This window comes from Gracilinanus agilis, chromosome 1, assembly GCF_016433145.1.
Source record: "Gracilinanus agilis isolate LMUSP501 chromosome 1, AgileGrace, whole genome shotgun sequence".
Classification (NCBI taxonomy): Eukaryota; Metazoa; Chordata; class Mammalia; order Didelphimorphia; family Didelphidae; genus Gracilinanus; species Gracilinanus agilis.
This window is the reverse complement of record NC_058130.1, coordinates 189,294,061-189,317,004: the sequence shown is the minus strand read 5'-3', so window position 1 is coordinate 189,317,004 and position 22,944 is coordinate 189,294,061. Positions and strand designations below refer to the sequence as shown.

The 22,944-nt window shown below is 39.1% G+C and overlaps 1 protein-coding gene across 2 annotated transcripts in view; it reads left to right on the top strand.

Annotated features, from left to right (window-relative positions):
* DMRT1 (doublesex and mab-3 related transcription factor 1) overlaps window positions 1-22,944 on the top strand; it is a 134,262-nt gene that overhangs the window by 58,726 nt on the left and 52,592 nt on the right. For both annotated transcript variants that reach the window (XM_044657357.1, XM_044657356.1), the window contains one exon: window positions 18,627-18,771. In XM_044657357.1, coding sequence (XP_044513292.1) covers window positions 18,627-18,771 — 145 coding nt within the window. The remainder of the gene's footprint in view (window positions 1-18,626; window positions 18,772-22,944) is intronic.

Below are 22,944 nucleotides of genomic sequence, written 5' to 3'. Positions count from 1 at the left end.
TTTACAGATAAGGAAACTAAGGTTCAGAGAGGTGGGGTCACTCAGGTAGGAGATGGCAGAGGTGAGATTTGAATCTGCCTTTGACTCTGAATCGAATATTCTTTCACCACTATCCCATGCTCTACCTCTATAATAACTTAATTAGATATCTTTTGATTTTTAATAGAATGAAGGAATTCCCCATTGGAATACAGGGGATAAATGCAAAACTGAGACAATCACAGTCACCCAGGTAGTATGTTGTAAAGCGGGTTTTTAACTCAAGTCCGATCTCATAACGGTGGCTATTCTGTGTTCTCCATAGCTGACTATGACAACGGAAGGAGTACAGGAAGACTATTGCTTCTCTTTTTTTCTTGCCATTATTTCTATAATTGTAGACCAAACTGACATTGGAGTTTTTCTTAGCCAGGCTTCATGGTTGATTTTATTGAACTTCCCAAAACCAAAATCCTTAAGGCTGTTTCACTTAAATTTCTTTCAGAGTAGGTTTTCCCCAGTTGGTGTTTAATCTAAATTCAGTGGTACCTGGCATATACTAGATGTATTTTGAGGGGGAATTGGTTAATTTATACATATTATTTGTGTCATTTATATATTATATTAACTCTGACATATTACCAAATAATCATAATTATTTAGCATTTAATAACATATAATAAATGTAATATTTTATATATCAATTTAAATATGTGATTTATTTATTCCTATTTAATTTGATCTTATTAGTCTTGAGCTATAGTTGCAGCCTATTGAAATGGGGCAAAGTGCTAGGCTTAAAATCAGAGGACCTGGGTTCAAATCTCACCTCTGCTACTAACCTCTACCAACCCTTAAAACCAGAGAGGAATAGAATAATTGTTTCCCTGAAAACCAGAGAGCCACAGTGTGAACCACAAAATTGTTTATTTCCTTAAAGAGAGAAAACGAGACACATGTGCGAGGGTTGGAATAGAACCAAGCCTGTGGAGGAGGAGGAGGAAGAGAAGGAGGAGGTTATAGGTTTATAGTATTCTTAGAAAGAGGGGAAGGAGTTCTCTGGGACTGGGCAACAGAGAAGAAACTTCTGCCTAGCAACAGGAGAAGTTCATTAGCAGCTTGGTCTGTAGACCAGGATCTGACCCAGGTGATGATGGAAGAAGATAGCCACAGAATTCTCTACAGGGACACGGCTGCTGCCCAGGACGGAGCTGAGCCATTCTTGTGCAGGGACACCCCAAGGCTTACTTCAGGGCACATGTCACTATTTGAGCAGGTCAATTCCAATGTTCTTCATAAGATCTAGAAATTAAAGTGATTCTAATAATATAAAGCACCTAGAGATGGGGTCATACACAGACCCCTCAGATTTAAATCCCATTCAGAATCCTATCTATCCATGTATCCTTTGGGATCTTGGGCGCCTTCCGAGGCTCCACTTCTCTCACGTGAAGGATGTACTAGATGATCTGTAATGCTTCTTCCAGCTGTTGTTATTTGGTCTTTGGGTCTCAGGACAGAGAATCCACATAGGAGAGGAGGGGGCCTTCCTAATCTGGTCTTCTTGCAGCTTTGATAAGAAGGCAGACTATTGACAGAAAAGAACAAGGCCAACCACAGAGCCTTTCAACATGCCTTGACTTTCCTCCAAGTTAAAATAAATACATTAATCAACTCTTTGGATCCAGTCGTTTAATCAGCCATGAACCCACTTGGTGATACTGTCGTCCTCCCTATATTTCTCCATCTTGTACTGCAACTTATAAGCTGACATCCCCCGGGTTCAAATACTCATTCTTTATTTACTTACTACCTGTGTAATCTGGTTCTTCATAGATAAAATAACAGGGTTGGACTGGATCATCTGAGATTCCTTTCAGTTCTAAATCTATGATCTAAAAATCTCTTACAGAGGATGATCATGTAGAAACATTATGTCTACAAGGATGACAAGGGAATATATAGCCTTCTATTCCTTTATCTTTCTGCCACCCCTATTTTAAACCCACCATGGTTTGTTGTGTTTTAATTTTTGGTTAGGGGTATTAAAATAGAACAGTAACTATTTTGAGAAAGTATAAAATCCATTTGGAGAAAGCACATTTAAAAATAAAGGTGTTAATTGAGTTAGAGGACTTGGATTCAGTTCTGTCTTAGCTGCTTACTTTTGTGACCACAGGCAAATTTCTTTAATACTGTGCATCTCAGCTTCTAAAATGGGAGAATATTTCCCACATGGCCTCTGACATTCCTTCCAACTTGAGACAGATGATCTTGAGATGAATTAGTCAAGCCATATTCTTTATTAAAAGAATCATCATGGATAAGATAAGGTGAAGCTGGATGACTCAACATTGGGGCTTCCCAGATATCTTCCAAACGTGAAGATGCTCTTATTGAATATGACTACCCCGAAGATAGGGACACGGACTGGACCTGTGATTCCATGGCATAGTGAGCTCCTAGGTGAAGAAGTTCCATCCCCCTGAAGTCATCAGCTCTCTTTGCAATGTATAGTTGCACATAATTATGTATATTAATGAGGTTTAAGTACTTTTTCCAGAGTCAGGAAGCCAGGATGTATGAGATGGAATTTTAATCCAGATGTCTTATCTAACATCAAGGACAGCTATATTATCTACTGTGCTACTCTGACTCTCATTTTTGGAGGGAAAGATGGCCTGGGACTGTGGTTTCTAAATCATCTTGACTAGAAGTCAAATGTTTTGTAGGCCAATAGTAGGAACTAAGGAGACTCCTTTACTAGTACTCTTGGGGACCCTGGGTTACTATGACTTCTGTCCCCAGCAATTTTTGGTGCAAGGAATTTCTTGATATTTTCTTTAATCCTTATCTTCTGTCTTAAGAGTCAATACTGTGTTTTGGGTCTAAGGCAGAAGAGCAGTATGATGTATGCCCAGGGTCACAAAGCTATGGAGTGTTTGAGGATAGATCTGAATCCAGGACCACCTGTTTCTAAGCCTGGATCTCTATCCAATGAGCCACTTCACTGCTCCTGCAGATATAAAATTTCCACAACCCTTAGAAGCAATGGGGGGAAATTTTCTTCTGGTTCCTAAGGAATCGGGAAGATGCCGAGAAATCATCTAGTTTCCCCTCGTGGTATTCTTGTACTGAAGTTTTGAAGTGCTTGTGTTCCAGTGAAAATAATTAATAATTTACATAGAACCTTAAGGTTTGCAAAGTACTTTATAAATATCTTATTTTATCATTACAACTACCCTGGAAAGTTTCCTCATTTTATAGCTGAGGAAATTGAGAGACTGAGAGATAAAGTGACTCACACAACTACCAAGTATCTGAGACAAATTTTGAATTCAAATCATGGCCCAGAGAACTGGTTGTCTCAGCCTTCCTCTGAACTCCCATGCCTGTCTTTGGGGAGAAACATTCTTAGTAATTTAGTAGAAAGGACAGTAAATTGGGAACTAGGAAAACTGGGTTTTAGTCCTAGCTCTACCACTGCGTATTTGTCTATCCATCCATTCATTCACTTAATACTTATTAAGTACGTGATATGTGAAGAGCACCTTACCAGATGCTAGGGGAAATCCAAAGTTGAGAGATGTTTTGCTCCTGTGATACTTATTCTTAAGGAGTTGTGAGGCTTTGAGCAAACTACTGACAGTCCCTGAGGCTCATCTTTCTCATCTTTATAAAATTAGTGTTTTGGACTAAATTATTCCTACGGCCCATTCCAGCTCAGACATTCAGTGATTCTTCTGAATTTGGCTGTGTTTCTGTCGTTCCTTTCATCTCCTTTATTTATCAGTTAAGTGAGGATGCACTGATCATCTTACCATCACTTGGAAAGCAGATCAGTAACATTTTGGGTTTGTTTGCCTTTGGGTGTCTGTATGTGTGCGAATAAACTTTATAGATAGCTCCAAACAATCCTAACTTGGTCTTTCAGCAGTATATCACGTACTATCTTCATAAGATAGCCTTCACACAGCAGATTTATGCTAAAAGTATCCTAATGTTTCTGACAGCTCATGTGTGACATGAATATAATCCATATTTCTTAGAGGAGCTAATCTAAGTGGTTTATTTTCCGATACTGCTGATAGGGCTATATCTCTTTGTGTCGTGGCAATTGAGATTCTGATGGTAACATATTGTTTATGGGTCACTGCTTTTGTCTAAAACAGTAGGTTGGAACAGAATAGCAAAGGTTAATTAAATTTGTCTATCAAGGTGAGACAGATATGAATATCTCTAAGATTTCCTATTTTGAAGTCCAAGTAAGTCCCAGAATATGCCTTTTTACTGTCTCCATTTTTATGCTGAAAAATGTTGCTTATGTGTTTATATTTAATGCAGATTGCCCACAATATATATAAAGTTTCAGATTTGTATGCATAAATATTAAACACATAGAATATTTCTATATGAAGAAATATAATAATGGCAATTAAATAATTGCTAAATGGTGATTAGATAATTGTGACTTAATTTTATAACCCCTAAAAGTTTAAAAAGTGCTATCTTTTTTTAAAACCCTTATCTTCAATCTTAGAAGTGATAATAAATATTGGTTCCAAGGCAGAAGAGTGGTAAAGGCTAGGCAGTTGAGACTAAATTACTTGCCCAAGGTCACACAGCTAGGAAGTATCTGAGGACAGATTTGAAGCCAGGACCTCTTTTCTCCAGACTTGGCACTCTATCCATTGAGTCATGTAGCTGACCCTAGAAACTGCTCTCTTCATAATGACCCTGTAAGCTAGCTTAATTCAAGCATTTTAAACTTCATTTTATAGATAGGGAAACTGAGGTTTCGAGAAGTTAAAATTATTCTTGTATGATCACATGGATAAAAAAGTTAGAGCCAGAATTCAAAAGCAGATCTATTCAGTTTACCCAGTATTGATTGAGCATCTGGTATGTGCAAGGCCCTCTACTAGATTCTGGAGCTACAAAGATTAAAAAAACAACAACAAAAAACAACTCTGCTCCTGTTTCTCAGAGAACTTATATTTTATTGGAGGATGCAACATGTAATATAAACAGTTTTAAGTAAATCCAAGAAAATTTGAGAAAGCAGAGTTTTGCCTAAAATGCTCAAGACTGGGGAAACTCGTAGGAGAGAGAGCATATAAGTTGAACTTTGAAGGGCTGGAGAGAGTGCTTTCCAAGCTTGAGGGGGTGAATGTATGCAAAGGCTAGGGGGCAGAAAATTGAGCCTTTGCTATTCTATTGGAGAGCTGTAATTAAGATTGATGGAAGGAAGTGGAAGGTAGGCTGGAGAAGAGGATAAATTCTGAAAGTGAAGTAAGTCTGAAAAGGTTAGAGCTTAATTACAAAAGGCTTTAAAGGCCAAGATGAGTGGTTTGCATTAAAGACATAAGAATATTTTTGATTAGGAAAGTGACTTGGTCAGAATAGTATTTTGATAGCTGTTGAGAAGTATAATCAAAGACCTGGGATAACTCTACAAATTACAAATAGCATCTCAGCTTTTGGGCAAAGATTTGCATGTGAAGATGTTTGTTTTTGAAATATTTGTGACAGACGAGTGTGTTACATTAAAACAAAGAAGGAAAGGGTCTTGTGTAATAAGTGAAATAATATTTATTCCAGGAACCTATGATTTGTTTCATTAGCCAGAGCACCCTTCCACTGAAACCTATTTTGTTAGTCACCAGGAAATGATTCTTTGGTACCCACTAAGTGCCAGGCACTGTGCTAAGCACTAAGGAGTCAAAGAAAGACTAAAACAGGCCATATTCTTAAGGACTAGTCACTGCTATGTACAAATAAGCAATAGGATAAATTAGAGATCATCAAAAGACGGAAGGCATTATTATTAAGGAGGATTATAACTTGTCCAGTTCTTGAACAGTCTTCACAAGTAGTTCTTGCTTTAAAAAAAAATCATTACTTCATGGCTAACCTTCTGATGTTGAGCTTCTCTCAACTTAGCTGGGCTGCTTGCTCCTTGGTTGATAGACATCTAGGCCACTGAGAGTCTTAAACCTGGGAGTTCCGGTTTGATATAGGACCTTCTTGGACCTCATACTCTGTAGCCACTACCTACAAGAACCCAGGGTCACCTCTATGCCACAAGGAGGCATCATCATGAGGCTTTAGTGGAGGAATAATTGTTACTGATGCCTAAAAGGCTCAAAATTCATTCCAGTCTTTATCATCAACATTATCATTATCATTATCAATAATAATAAGCATTTATTTACTTACTCATTTCTCTCGCCCTTCCTTCCATCTGTCCATCGTCTATTCCTCCATTCATCTTATCTAAAATCCCACCTCCTACAAAAGGCCTTTCCTATCATCCCTTATTTCATGTAACATTAATTACATACCAGATATTGTGCCAAGCACTTGGGATACAAAGAAAGGCAAAAAAAATGATTTCTGCCCTCAGAGCTAATATTCTAGTGGAGGAGACAACATAAAAACAACTAAATATTCTGGATTGCTCTCCAATGACTGACCTCCCTAACTTCCTTAAATTTCAGTTAAAAACTCATTTTCTACAGGAAGCTCTCCCCCAACCCCTCTTAATCCCAATGCCTTCCCTCTGCCAAATTATCTCCTATTCATTTTTATGTAGCTTATTTGTTTTCATGTTATCTTCCTTGTTAGATCATAAGCCCCTTGAGGGAGGGACTTTTTTTCCTCCTCCTTTATATCCCCAGTGCTTGGGACAATTCCTGATATATCAGGGGTGTTTACTAAATGTTTATTGATTGATTGGCAGTAAATCTCAGAGAGAAGGCACTAGAAATTGAAGAGGCTAGGTAGGGCTTCTTGGCATAAGGTAGGGTTTAAGCTAAGTCTTGAAGGAGGCTAGAAAAGCCAAGAGTTGCATCTGAAGAGGAAAAGAGCACCTCTTGTTTGAGGGACAGCAAAGAGGCTGGATTGTAGAGTACTTGAAAGGGGATGTAAAGTGTCAGAAGCCTGGAAAGGAAGGAAGAGTTCAGATTGTGAAGATTTTTTCTTTTAGTTTTTACTCTTTGATTGAAAGAAATTTTATTTTCCCATTTTCATGTAATAATAATAATTTTCAACATATGTTTTCCAAAATTATAAGCTCCGAAATGTCTTCCTTCCTCCATTCAGAGATGGTAAACAATTTGATCTGGGCCATATGTGTATTATCATATAAAATTCACTTCCATGTTAACCATTGTTATAAGAGCAATTTGTTCAAAACCAAAATCTCCAAATAAAACTGTAAGTACACCGATGTGAAAGGTAGTATCTTTGATCTGTATCCATCCATCTCCCAACAGTTCTTTCTCTGGATCTCTAGATTCTGAAGGATTTAAAACCCAAAAACACCAAAAGACGTCTTGTTTAATTTTTTTTAATTTAATTTTTATTTAATTCTGGTGGGAATAGGGAGCCACTGGAGTTTATTATTATGAGAGTCAGAATTGCTCTTTATTTAGGAGAATTACTTTGGCAACTGAGTGGAGGGATGGGCTGGAGTAGGGAGAGATTTAGGGGAGGGAAACCAGCCTGCAGGCTTTGGTGAGGTGATGAGCATCTTTGCCAGGATGCCCCAGAGGGAGCTATAGAAGATAAATGTATTGAGGTAGAAACGACGTCTTGACCATATAGTAGATGTGTGGGATGAATGTGGGTGCAGTCTGCAGGCTGAATGGAGCTAATTCTCCAGTAAAGTCCTAAGGGCATAACTTTTCTTATTCCTGTTATAAAATTGAGGATGATGAAGGAGATCTGGATTACGCAGGTGACATTTTCTTCTTGTTCGTGGGAGGGTTTTCAGCACTCTCATAGGAGGTTCTACATAGAGAACATTTCTGTTATGGTATACAGCAGTGGTTCCCAAACTTTTTTGGCCTACCTACTGCCCCCTTTCCAGAAAAAAATATTATTTAGCACACCCCCTGGAAATTAATTTTTTAAAAATTTTAATAGCAATTAATAGGAAAGATATATGTATTAATGTTTCTACCTTTTTCATAAAATGTAAAGAAAGGTGTAAATTAGAAACATTGAAATTTGAAATTATGAAACTATTTTTTGAACTCAGAATAGAATGTAATACAAAAAAAGTTAAAATATTTGAAATCCCAAATGCACCTGTGGCCATCACTGCCCCCCTGGATCTCTTTAGCACCCGCTGGGGGCGGGGGCGCCCATTTTGGGAATCACTGGTATACAGTATACAGGTATAAAGTGTGCAGTGAGAGGATCCTAGGTGGAGAGCTAGAAGGTGCCTTAGGAGGTATAGAGGCCAATCTCCTCTTTTTTTTTTTTACTGTGAAGGAAACTGACATTTCCAAACTTGGACAGGTAGTAAATTGCAAAGGTGGGTTTCAAACTCCAGTCCAGTGACTTCGGCTTTGATGTTCTTTCTCACACACACACACACACACACACACACACACACACACACACACACACACACACACACACACACACACGCACATACCCCTCTCTAACCCCTCGGGTCTGAAGGCATTGGATCAGTAGTGATTTAAAAAGCAAAATGGTTAGAGATTAAGGTTTTTTACTTGAGCTCTCTAATACATGCTTTGGGTGACTGGGTGGCGCCTTAGAAGTACAGAACCAGAAATACAGCTGGAGCTGCCTTCAAAATGCCTTCCATCAAAGACTTAACTCTTTCCTGACCACAGACCCCCTTCCTTTGGGGAGATCACCATCATAGAACACAATGTAAATGGCTACATTAGGAACTCTAGACACATGCAATGGCTTCTAGCTGTCTTCCTACTGTGAAGAGGTAGAGAGTCACTCCTAAGTGGAGCTATTTTTGTCCTTGAGAAACCTAAACAGTGGAGAAGGTCTCTTTTTTAAAAACCTTTACTTTCCATTTCAGTATTAGTTCTAAGGCAGAAGAGCAGCAAGGGGTAGGCAATAGGGGTTAAGTGACTAGCCCAGGGTCATGCAGCTTAAAAAAAAAAACAATAAAAAAAACCAAACCATGTCTTAGAGTCAACTCTGTGTATTAGTTCCAAGGCAGAAGAGCAGTAAGGGCTAGGCCATGGGGGTTAAGTGACTTGCCCAGGGTCACACAGCTAGGATGTATCTGAGTCTAGATTTGAACCCAGGACCTCTCCTCTCCAGGCCTAGCTCATCCACTCTGCTACCTAGCTGCTCCCAGAAAGTCTCTTAAAGGCATTAAGCCCACCAGGCAGAAATTTGGATCCACCCTTCCTATTCCTCCAGTCTGTATCTTGGTTGTACAAGGCCAGGTGTCTCAGTTAGGCCCTACCTGTCCTGCTATTCTCCTCACCCTTAGTGCTGACCTAGGAACCCCACCCCCACCTGCCTAGCTTGCCATAGTCCTCCCCATTCTTGACTTTAGCATATCCCCTTCTACTCTATTCTACCTTATTATAGTAATGAGAGTGAGGGTGGTAACTGATCTGGAGTAGTTATTTAAAAAAAAACTTTAAATGAGTAACTTCCATAAAACCTGGGCTCCTTGCAGAATTCACCCGTGAAATTATACACATACTCATTTTCTTCCTTATCAAAAGCATTCATGGTTTTTGCTAGAATTTCTTCTTTAGGAGTCTCCATTCATCTTGAGACGTCTTCCTTTTTTTCTCATTTGATCACACCAATCTTTTTTCTGAACTTTTAGAAAATGGCTTCCCTAGCTTACATCATTGATTTGTTGTTTAAACATGACTGAAAACAAATCAACTATATTCTTCAGAAGTTATATGCATGTACATTACTTTTCTCTGAAAGGCTAAGAGTGCTTTATTTTTATTCCCCAGATTTATATATGCTTAGACGTACGTGCCTCTCTTGGTAAGCCAGTATTAGGTCTTTAGAGGGGTCAGGCAGGCAAGATACTGTTTCTAGCCTTGGAACTGGAGGAATGAAGAATTCTTATGAGACCTTGTTTATAGAGAGACAAGAGGAGAGTCAAGTCCTAGAAATGAGCTGGTCTCTCAGAACTACTGGCACCTAGTGAACAGAGGTAAGGCCACTGGACTGGCATTTATTTGCACTGGCCTTTACTCAATTCTGATTATAGACATAGAATCAGATACTATTATCATCCTCATTTTACATATGAGGAAACTGAATGTGTTATAAGTGGCTTGCCCAGGGTCACACAGCTAATACGTTTTTATGGCAGGATTTAAAAATCCAAGTCTTGGGGCAGCTGGGTAGTACAGTAGATAGAGGGTCAGGCCTAGAGTCTGGAGATTCTGGATTCAAATTTGGCCTTAGACACTTCTTAGCTGTGTGACTGTAGCAGATCACTTGGAACTAACTGTGCCATTTAACCACCCCCAATATACCCCCTAAAGTGCACAAGACCATCTTATGGACTCTTGTGACCTTTTTCAGCTTCTTTATTTCTTTTTCCCTGACTTGAACCATGCTCGAAGGCACATGCCTGCAATCCTCTTCTCTACTGAGCATTAGTATAGTAGTACCAAGGTGGGAAAAGTTAAAGTAGTGCTTCTCACATAGAATGAATGTAAACCTTAGAGATTTCTCATTGATTCATTCTTTGTATTTGTTTCCCTGGAACCTAAAACAGTCCTTGGCACCTATAATAAGTGCATGTTAATTGATGTTTAAAGCATTAAATATTAATATTACCTGTTTTAAAGTTAAGAATATAGTTCTTCATTCTTTTTTGGAGAGGAAGGTCTAGTTTGCCAATTTCATCAGTGTGGAGAATTCCTGGGGTATAAAATCACTCCACTATTTCATATTAACAACTTATGTGATTAGCAGTGTAGGAAGTTGCCTGGAGGGAGCATCCAGGTGGCTCAGTGGATGGAGAGCCAGGCCTAGAGATGGGAAATTCTGGGTTCAAATCTGGCCTTAAACACTTCCTAGCTGTGTGATGCTGGACAGGTCATTTAACCGCCATTGCCTAGCCCTTACCGTTCGCTCTTCTTCTGCCTTTGGACTAATATATAGTATTGATTCTAAGTCGGAAGGTAAGGATTTAAAAAAAGAAAAAAGAAAGTTGCCTGGGGCTCTGAGATATTAAATGACTTGTTTGGGTCATATAGGCATATATATCAGCAGCAATACTTGACTGAATAGGCCTCTAATTCTAAAGCCAGCCCTTTATGTACTGTCGCACCATCTCATTCATTAAATACAAATATTAAAATATTCTCTTTAGTTCTATATAATGGCAAGTGGAAGAAAGGAGACTGGAGCAGGAAGCTTGGGAAAAGACAATGATTGGCATAGAAAATCAAACAGGGGGGAGGGGAGAGCAAATAAGAGGAAAAGGAAAGGAATTGGATGGGAAAGGGGTCAGGAGAGGGGCGTGGGCTCTGTGATTAGCTTTAATTGGAGATGAGCGGCTCTTGTCACACTCCACTGTTCACTTGGGGTTTAGGCTTCATAGTAAGTTGTCACCTGGAATCACTTCCCTTTGAAATATCCATTAGCTGATTAGCCACTTTTCACAGCTCAGAGACTCAGAACTGAGTGGCAGCCTAAGTAGAGCAGCCCACCGGGGAGGGGAGAGAGGCCCCAGCACAGTGAGCCTGTGGCTGGAGCACCCTTGTTGCTTCGGCAACTTTTAAAGGTGCAGGTGCCCTCTGTACAAATCAATCTCTCTGTGTCTCTGTCTCTCTCTCCCCCTCTTTCCATCCCCACCCCCTTACTCACACTACTATGCCTCTTTTTCCTAAAACATTCATGTTTTTGAGCCTGCTGGGTGGCTCAGTGGATAAAAAAACCAGGTCTAGAGATGGGAGGTCCTGGATTCAAATTTGATCTCATACACTTCCTAGCATATGACCCTGGGTAAGTCATTTAACCCCTATTGCCTGGTTCTTATTGTTCTTCTGCCTTGGTACCAATAGAGTATTGATTCTAGGACAGAAGGCAAGGTTTAAAAAAATTTAATGTTTCTTTCCTGTTGCAAAGACAAAATAAGATAATAAATGTAAACTACTCAGAACTAAAGCTAAGTAAGGATACTTAACCTGGTGTCTGGGAACTTATTTTTAAAAAACTCTTTGCCAGGAAAATTCTTTGTAACCCTTTGTACTTTATTTTGCACAATTTAAAACATTATTCTGAGAAGGGTGGATTGATTGATGTTTAATCTGGTGGAGTCTATGACGATGAGGTTATATTTAATGCTTTCATTCCTTTCCAATAATAATAGCATTATATTTTATGTGATAATTATTTATAATATATTATTCTATATAACATTTCCATATAATGATAGCATTAAATATAAGCTATTTTAATGAATCCTTTTTGTGTGATTCAATAAGGACTTCATTTCAACTATGTAAGATGTTAAACCAGGAGAATTGAATGGAGGTCAAACAGTAGATAAAAATCTGAGTGAGTATCCTAAGTCACTCAGTAAACTGAGGCCCGCCTTTCTTCAGCAGAAGTTGATGGCATGAGGGCACTGCAGATGATTTTTCATTCCTCTCTACTCTTTCTCCCAGATTCAGATCTCCTCATGGTATTGGATGGCTTGATTTCTTTTTGTTTGACTGTCTCCAGAAAATAGAATGTATCACATTCGCAAAGGAATGACGAGACAAACTTCAGGGGAGAGATGAAAAGCTTTTAGGATGAGCAGACCCTTGCTATTTGTAGGGCAAGTGGTCAGCCAGTTGTTTATTAGGTAATTATTAGGGACCAGATGTTGCACTCAGCTTAGTTGGGGGATAACAGAGCAAGGCAAAAACAGGATCTCCCTTCCAGGAGAGTACTGGGACACTGCATAGATAACTAGATACCCAAAAGATAAACAAAGGGAAGGCGGAGGGAAGATGAGACATGACAGAAGGAAAGAAAGTAGAGGACAGGGGACCTGGAAACTCCTCTTACTGGTGAGACTGGAGTGGAGTATTGAAGGAGGCCCCCAAAACGAAGAGGTGGAGGTAAGGCAGGCTGATGCACAAAGAGGGGGAGAAGGGAGCTCAAGTGTTATATGTAAGGACTAGCACGTAGGTCCAGAGTGCATGGAAGTGTCAGAAGAAGATTAGAGGGGTGAGGAAAGGGCAAATTCGAGACAAATGCCGAAGTGAAGGTTTTATATTTGATCCTGGAATCAGTAGAGGGAAGGGGCCATGGGAACTCACAGTGCAAGATGGGGAAGCAGTGATATAGGGTCAGACCTGGGCTTTAGAAAACCCACTTTGACATCTGAGCAGAGGATAGATTAAAGAAGGGAAAGCCTTGAAGCAGAGAGACCCATTAAAAGACCAATGCAGGAGTCCAGGTGGGAGTTAGGGACCAGGGTGCAAAGTTTATGCTTATGAATGCATCTTTGCCACATAATACTGTGGCCAGCGAACTGCTTGGGAACAGAAAGATGATGAATAACATCCTATTTCTGGTCCTGCTGCCATTGGGAAAATCAATTAAATGGCCAACAGATTGGTTATGCTGGCTCCCTGTTAAGGAACAGTACTTCCAAAAAGTCAATCTTTAGGCTTTTTTTAGACACTTTCCTGTGAACCTAGGATTGTTATCTAGGAAAAGATCAAGCTGTACAAGAGTTAGCTGCTCTTCAATTAGGTTGTTCAACTGAGGTTAAGAATAACTTCCTTTGCAGAGTCTGGAAATCACAAAAGAAAGTTCCCTCTGGCTAATTTCTGTTGTAAAACACCAAGGGACAGTGATTTGCCAGTAACCTGTCAATTTACTGGTGATTTAGGAAGGCTCAACACTCAACCCCCTCACCCTACCAAGTAATTTCCAGCCTAGGGCATTATGATATGTAATTTAAATGATTAAGGTGGGGAAGGAGATAGTATGGATGGATCTTACAAAGAATAAGTGAAATTCCAATATCAGCAGATGACTTTGACACAATTTTTCTTTCATGTTTCACTTTTTAAAAAATCAGATTTGAGGCTTAATCATTGTAACATCATGTAGTGATTGAATAAGAGTTCAAGTTAGATAATCATTGGCTTCTGATTTGAGTGTTTTTTTTGGGGGGGGGGGTGATCACTTAGAACCACAAAAATCCTTGAAAAGGGACAAAAATCAAGTCCCACTCCTCCTCCTTACCATTAGCGTGGATACACAAAGACCCCTAGGTCCAAAGTAGAGGAAGCTGCACTGAATTATTTAAAATGCCTTAGATTTAATAAAAGCTAGGATTGTGGCCGTTAGGTGGCTCAGTCGATAGAGAACCAGGCCTGAAGTCAGAAGAACTCGAGTTCAGATGTGGCCTCAGACACTTCCTAGCTTTGTGACCCTGGGCAAGTCATTTAACCTTAATTGCCTAGTACTTATTGCTCTTCTGCCTTTGAACTCATACTTAGTATGGATTCTGAGGTAGAAGGTAAAAGTTTTTTTAGGGGCAAAAAAAGCAGCATTTATTACAAACGATCTTTTTACCATTTAAAACTTTCAGGATCATATTGTATAATAGCTGCTGGAGTTTTGAATATCAGATTTTATGTATATGCTCTTCATTTTCTGATGTTTTAAAATATAACCCAGATTTCTGCTCCTGAAGGAATCTTTCTTTATTTGTGTCTCATCAACTTTGATGCAAATAAACCTTCTTTAAAACTCCTATATAAAACAGTTCTGGATTACTAGAGGCTTCAAAACAATGTAAAATGAAATAAAAACCATTACCAGGCAGGAGAGCCGATTTTGACACAAGTTCAAAAAACTCTTCCTTGCCAAAGAGTTAATACAATAATGAAGAATTGCACTTAGGAATCTTTCTACAGAACTGAGGTCAACTATTTTTTATGCTTTGTTGGTATTTTACTGTTACTATAAAATGGGGTAGCCAAGATCTATAAAAAGGAAACCTTACGGTTCAGATTTACCGTCAAATGTATTCTGAACAGTTTAATAAAACAAAACCTAAAGCCTTTAGATTTTCTTCAGTGGTTAATACAATGCATATTCTTGGCAGAGCCTGGCTCCCATCTGTTGGTCGTACTCTGGTTCATAGACTTGGTGTGGGTAATAAGATTATAAAACATGTCTCTTGCTTGCCAGCTACCACACACTAATAATAATAGTAGTCATAATTCACTGAAATCCTGGAGTTTTAGGTTTTACCTGTTTTGTTTATTTTACCTTTTTTTAATTTAAAAGAGTTAAAAATGAAACTTATCATGTTGAAAAGAAACAGGTCATCTTCCACACACACTCCTGGAGACAAAGGAAACAAAAGTATCATCCACTTAATCAGGATTGAATGGTTCCTTCAGTTCCTCCATTTGGTTACTTCTGAAGTCCCAGTGACATTCCCAGATGCTTATCAGAAGATGGGGAAAAAAAAGGAAAGAAAACCAGAAAGGTTAGGAAGTAGTAAGGTTTTAATACAAAAAAAGAAAATAAAAAACAAGTAGTTGATATTTTCAGTATCCAAGGATTAAAACAATGGCCAATTCACATTGTAGCAGGATTGCTTTTTTTAAGGTCTTAGGGAACCAAAAGTAATTTTGAGTTGTACATTTGGAATTTTATCCCCCAAAATTTCTTCTCCTGAAGGAATTTTCTTTTACTTGTGTCCCATCTATCTTACTGTAAATTAAAAAAAAAACACAACACAATTCCTTTTGACTTATTGATTTGTCTGGATTCTGTGTAGGTAGAAATTAAATTGAAACTGATTTGAGTCAGGTAGGCAGTTCTTTGAGAACAGGTGTCTTTGTGATACTACTTGCTACCCCATGTGTTTAGAGATGAAGCCATAGAGAAGGGGTTCCTAACCTTTTTGTTTTTGTTATGGACCCCTTTAGCAGGCTGGTAAAGCCTATGGACCCTTTCTCAGAAGAGTGTTTTTAAATACACAAAATAAAATATAATACATATGATTGCAAAGAAAACCAGTTGTATTGAAAAAGTTATTTTTTTTAACTTATGGTCCCCGGGTTAAGAACCTCTGCTCATATAGTGATGAGAGAGAGACAGACAGACAGAGAGAGAGAGAGAGAGAGTGAGTGAGTGAGAGTGAGAGTGTGTATGTGAATACAGCTAAAACATTGGAGTTGCTTCCAAATTTAGCATTTGGGGAATCAAACTGACTGATCTCTCAGTCTTCTTAGGAGCTTGACTTATTGGGGAACATGAATTTTGTTTCTCTCTGTGTGTGTATACACATAATTTTAGAGTTCAAATTTTTCCTTAATTGTTCTTGTGTATGATGAACTTAAAAAATTAATAAAAAGCAGTTAGGTAACACAGTGGATAGAATGCAGCCTGGAGTTGGGAGGACCTGGGTTCAAATTTAGCTTCAGATGCTTCTTGTATGTGACCATGGACGAGTCACTTCATCCCATTTGCCTAACTCTTAACCACTCTTCTGCCTTAGAACCAATACACAGTACTGATTCTAAGACAGAAGGTAACAGGGTTTAAAAAAAAAAAAAGAAAAAATAAATGGGAAAGTACATCAGAATCTGGGGGTGCGGGTAACAACAGGAAACCTTTTTAGATGGTGGTACTTGAACCTGTCTTAAAGGAAGAGGAGGCTACAGTGAAGTGAGGTGGAAGGAAAGAGGGAATGTGTTCTCTGAAGTGCAGGGACGACAGTAGCTGAAGAGCCCTGAGATGGTCCAGAGCTCAGGTGGGATAGATATATGATGTGGGGAGGGGAATAAAAGGGGCTCGGCTTGTGGAAGAGTAGGAGGGGGTGTTTTTGGCCCTGGAGGTGGGAGGAAGGCTATGGAGGAGAGCAGTGACATCATCAAAGCTGGGCTTGAGGAATCACTTTGGCCACATGTGAAGAATGGATGATGCACCCATGCAGAGGCTGTTGGAAAATGTTGATGGGAGGCACATAAGGCCTGAACTAAGGTGGAAGCTGGGTCAGTAGAGAGGAGGGATTGGATGTGAGAACTGCGGTGGATGGAAAAATGGTACCTGGTCAGATAGGTTGGAAAATCAGCTAATCTCTCTGCCTCTTAGTTTCCTTATCTGGAAAATGAGAGGATCCCAGCGTCCTAATGTCTTTTTCAACTTTATATCTCTGATTCTGAATGGAAATAATGTATTGGAATTGGAGATTTTAAGTTTGCCAACCTAGACAAGATATCCTAAGCCTCCTCCTAACTTTAGATTCTAGGATCCTGCATGAAAAAATAAATAAAGAAATGTTATATAGAATAATAGATTTCTGTTGATCAGAATTTAAATAACCATAAAACTCAAGCAATCAGGATTTTGGCTGTATTACAAAGTAGTGATTAATTTTCATAAAGACATTGCAGAGACCTTCCTTCAGAATGGTCAAAGAAAGATTTATAGATTTTATGTTAAGTAAATTGTATTCTTTTGGGTCAAAATGGGTTAACAAACATTTATTTAGTGCTTACTATGTGCCAGACACTACATAGTACTAGAGCAGGGGTTGGCAACGTATGGCTCTTTCTGCAGGAGCCATAAAGTCAATTTTTTTTTTCAGGCGCTTTTACAGGAGCGCGCACTGTGAGCACTGTACGGTTCTCACGAAATTACATTTTAAAAAATGTGGTGTTTATGGCTCTCACGGCCAAAAAGGTTGCCGACCCCTGTACTAGAGGTACAAAAGCAAAAATAGACCCTGCCCTCAAGGAGTGCCCATTGTCATGGGGAATGTAACATGACCCCAGGCAGGACAGGTGATAGATTTAAATTAAATGTATCCAATTAACCAGAAAACTCACATTCTTTATTCTTGATAATTAAGAATAGTTCACACTTATATAGTGTATATAGTGTTTTAAGATTTACAAAGTCCTTTTTTTGCCTGAGTTAGGGCAGAAGAAATAAGCCTTGTGTTTTTGGAAGGCAGAATGATGTAGAGCTGGCCTCTAAGCCAGGAAGACATGGGCTCTTCTGCAGACAGGGGCTGAGCGGCCCCGGGCTACTCACCAAATTCTCCAGACAACTTTCTGAGACCAGTGCAGAAAAGGTGTCCACCCCATGCTCCTCACTAGAGGCTCCCAATGTCAGTGGAATCACAGGTCCAGGCCTCATCCTGTCCTTATTGGAGTCAAGATCAAATTCCTTGAATTGGAAGCTCAGTATCATACTTGTGTAGTATTACATGGTTACAGTATGAGATTTCTAGGAGTGGGATGGTGTCTACCTCTCCATCCTTTTTTAAACTATTAACCTTCCGTCTCAGTGTCCGTTCTAAGACAGAAGAGCCTCAAAGTGCTCTGACACCAGGCCTGGCACTTTATCCATGGTGCTCTCTAGCTGTCTGCCCTTTTCCCTTCCTTCCTCCCTCCTTTCTTCCTTCCTTCCCTCCCAGGGACTATTGAACAGAGTTGAACTCTGGGAGTCTCAATTTATAGTTATGCTTCTATTTAGTTGGTGGTCCCTTTTATTTTATTTGTAATGATACAGGTTATTTTCTTGATCTGTTGGGAAGGCTCAAATGGATTTGTGGCTACATCAGTGAGGATGTCTTTCAGAGCTGCAGAATTCAGTTCCTCCATGCCTGTCTCTCTCTCCAAATACAACCATAAGTTTACCACAGCAGGTGCACCTCTTGTTCTGAGGGACCCAGTTGACATCTTAAGGGTCCGTACTCTCATTATGCAACTAGTGCGACTGATGGTTTTTGATGGAGCCCTTTACTCAATATTCATATGAAAAATTAAGAAAGTTCTTCTGATAAGTAGGAAGTACATTTTTGAATGCATTCCTTAATTTATTTTATTTTATTTTAACAGATGAAGAACACCGAGAATCGTCACGGCATGGGTTCCCAGTACAGGATGCATTCTTACTATCCTGCTACTTCCTACCTGAGCCAGAGTGTGTCACAGATCTTTGCTTTTGAAGACAGCCCTTCCTATTCTGAGGCAAAAGCAAGTGGTACGTACCTGGTCACGCAGATGTAATTTTAGATGAAGAAAAAAATTATTCACACTGAGGGAACAGTTACTAACCGAATAAGATTCAGCAATAATGAAAAGTTTTTTCACAGTAATTTATTTTGTGTGGATTCTTTTGAAGCTATCTTTTAAAAAAATTATCATCATTTCTCAGTCCAATCCCCTATTGTAACAAATATGTAAAGTTAAACAAAACCAATCAACACATTGTGGGTGTTTGAAAATACATGCCTTATTTCACCCTGTTAGTCCTTTGAAGTGGGAGGAAGGTATCAGTCTTCTGAAAATGTCATTGGTACTGAATTAGTTTTGATCTCTTTTAGAAGTGTTTTCCTTTCTACTGTTATATTCATCATGTAAATTGTTCTCCTGGTTCTGGTTACTTTATTCTTTTTGTATTGGATCTTAAAAAAACCCCACAAAACTCTATCTTACGTTTTAGAATCAGTATTGTGTATTGGTTCCAAGACAGAAGAGCAATAAGGACTAGGCAATTGGAGTTAAGTGACTTGCTCAGGGTCACACAGCTAGGAAGTGTCTGAGGCCAGATTTGAACCCAAGACCTCCTGTCTCTGGATTCTCAGACCCAGAGCCTCTACCCACAGAGCCACCTAGCTGAACCCTTTTTGTATTTATTCTTAACAGTATTTTTTCCTCTTATTTCCAAAATGACTAGATGAAGAGTTTAGTCTTACATGTTTTCATTTGTGTCTTTTCTGGATGGGAAGTTTAATCATAAATCATTGTGTTTCTTGATCATATGCCTAGAATGTAAACATTTAAAGATAGTTACAATCATGAAATTATTTCTGCAACTAATTTGAATATATCGGATATTCTTCTTAACCTTGATTCCTTCATCTTCTCTATCTACCTCTCAACCAGCTGCTCCTCTTGACTTTCTTGTTTCTGTACATGGAAGCTCCATTCTCCCAATCACTTAGACCTGAATTTTCAGACGCACTCCTCAGTTTTCATCAAAATATGTCCCAGTGGTCACCAAGTGCTGTCGTTTCTTCCTTTAGCCATTTGTACCCATTCCTGCTGCCATTAACCTAGTCAGTAGCAATACATTCATGACTAAGCTGTTACTGAAGCTTCCTGACCATGTCTCGGCTCCAGACCCTCTCCTATGTCATCCCTCCTACATGCTGCATTCATTTAAGGTTGCTGAAACTGCATTTGGAGTGTATGGAATCCCTTGCACAAAAGCCCGTCCTTTATTATTTAATGGGTCAAGTTTAAATTTCTTAGTTTGCATACATGTCCTATAACTCTCAGTTCTCAGCGGAATTTCAAGGACTATGGGTAGCCTCAGACCTTTCCTAGCTACGTGACCCTGGACAAGTGCCTTAGCCCCAATTGCCCAGCTTTCACTGCTGTTCAGCCTTGAGATAGAAAGTAAGGATTTGAAAAATAATGTGGGATGCCCAGCTATTTGGCAGATGCATTATTGTTTCATTATGAATTTTGTTCATATTATTGCATAATTTTTAGTTGCTTAGTGATTCTGTGTTGCATAAAAGCCATGTATGCAAAGTCCTCTTCCTATCTCCCAAACAAAAGAAAACAAAATTCTTAAACTTGCTATGCAGGGTTTCTATTAGGCCCTGTACTTTCTTTTCCAGACTTGCTTCATACTATCAATAAGAGACCTACACAGCTGATCTGTATATGTTCTTGCATAGATATACACATATATGTATGTGTGTGTATATATATATATATATATATATATATATATATATATATATATATATATATGGCTTTCCCCTCTACATACCTTGTTTACAACCATTTCTTCTCTTTAGAATGCAGAGGGAACATTAGGGTGGATGTTGGATTTGGCCACAGAGGACTTTGGTTTAAATCTCTTTTCATTTAGAGGCAGTGTGATGCACTGGAAAGAAAGATGGATTTGGAGTTAGAGGATCTGGGTTCAAATTCTACTTCTGCTACTGAATTACCTATATGACCTTTTGCCAGTAATTTAGTCTCTCCTGGACCTCAGTTTTTTTCTCTAAAATGGAGGGGTTGGAACTTTAGATGGCCTTTAAGATCCCTTCAAGCTACAAATCTTTGATTCCAGTGACATTGGGCCTTGATGAGCTCATTTGCAAAATGAGAGAGTTCATAGTGACTTCTAAGGTCCCTTACAGCCCCAAATCTGGCATCCAAGGATTCTCCTGTGACCCAAGCCTCCATCCTAGTATGTTGGAATTCTTTCAGTTTCTTGACCATAAGGCCAATCTCAGATAAAACATCACACTAGTTCTAAATGCCCTTCATCCATGTCCTGCTCCTCCTCTTTCCTAGTGACTCCCCTCTTCCTTTCCATAGAGGAAAAATGAATGGGTATTTTTAAGAGCCTGTATTTTGTGCCAGGTACTGTGCTAAGTACTCTGTGAATAGTCTCTCAATCATATGATTCTTCCATAAAGCACTTTAAAAATTGAATACTTAGAAAGGGACACAGAGATTGAGGAAGGCATATGTTAAGGGAAAAAGGTGGTGCTGGTGTCTTTGAAGAGAAGAACTAAGAGTTTATGGTTAATACAATGTACCAGTAGAAAGGGAAGTGAGAAGCTTGAACTTGGGGAGGTAACTGGTGTAACATGGATAATCTCAAGTGGGGTGAACTGCCTCACAGAATTCCACAGTACCCCCCCCAACTCCAGGAGAGGTGGCAGTTGGAGCCGTTAAGAATGTGGGTATAAAAAGCAGGATGCCCAGTTTGACAAATGCACTCTTTGGGGAACAGAGGGAGCTGGGTAGCTGTAAAGGGGTAGGAATTACTTCTTCTCAGTGACTTAGCTTATCTTTAACCCAGTGTGCAGGGTGTTTCTTTGCTGAATACTCCTTACTGACTCTAACTAGACTTGTTCCCCAAAGGCTGAGAGCACTATGACAATACCTTGTAAGCAGTGTCCCAGACAATTCCTCAACAATTACAGATCTACAGTCAGGACCATCTTTACCATCTTGAACTTATTAATATTAGATTTAAGGGAAAGTTTAGATTGTGAGGGAGTTAGAGAGAAATAGTTTTATTCACAGGCATTCCCCTCTGGGGGGTGCGGATTGCTGTTCTGACAACATCTTGAAGATATTAGATAGTTTTTACCTCACCCTCAATCCTAGCACTTTCCCTCCTTCTCTGTTTCCCTAAATTAATAATATTAATCCCTTCTCTTATTAAGAGTGTAAAGTGTGAGGTGTTGTATTTTCAGGCTATATAAAACCTAATCTGTATGTTACCTAAGCCAAATCTCCATCCTGACAGATCCTGAGAGTAGTTGTGATCCAGTGATCAGGAAAGTTGCTTGAAGACATCCTGAGCACTTTACCTATTTTGGGCTTAGGGAATAAACCTCCAACTGTGGAAGTTGTCATTTTCTGTGGGATTATTCCCTTTTTGCCAGCCAATTTAGCCCTGTGATAGCTAAGTCAGATTGCCTCCATTTCTGGACAGAAAGAGATTCTGTTAATAACAGTTACCAGAAGCTGCAACTGCCAAAAGAAGGGGGAGGAGAAAGATTTCCATCCATTCGCTCCCCTCCCCCTTGGTAGGAGTTTGCAGCCTCGGGGTTGGATCCTGCTGAGACACCATTGCTAACAGGACCCATTTTTACACTGGTTGCCTGGATGGGAATCAGAAATCCATCAGGAAAAAAGAGAGGTACTTTGATAAGAGTGTGACATTAGAAATACAGAGTGTGACATTAGAAATACATTTTTATTTTAAAAATAATATTTTATTAGCAATAAAATCCAAAAGTAAATCCACAAAGAATAAAAGAAACTTTCAGCTACCAGTAGAAATTTGAACATGCCAATATGCGTATCTCAACAAAGATAGTAATTTGGCAAGAAAGAGAGCCCTGTGGTAGGGGAAGTGAAGGCCAGTATTCAAGGTAGGACTTTGAAAAGTAACATTGCAATGATCTTTAAATAAAAACCTACACGGGCACTTTCTGCCTAAATAAGTAGTTGCTGTTTTGAAACTAAGCTATATACTTAAAATGAGTAAGCTTTAACATTCAAATTCTGGTTCAGCTGATGAAAACATGCTTCCAAAAGGTCAGATAATTGTGTTTTGATTCATCTAAGGGACCACTGGAACAGTTTTGAATTGTTTTCTTTTACTACTTTA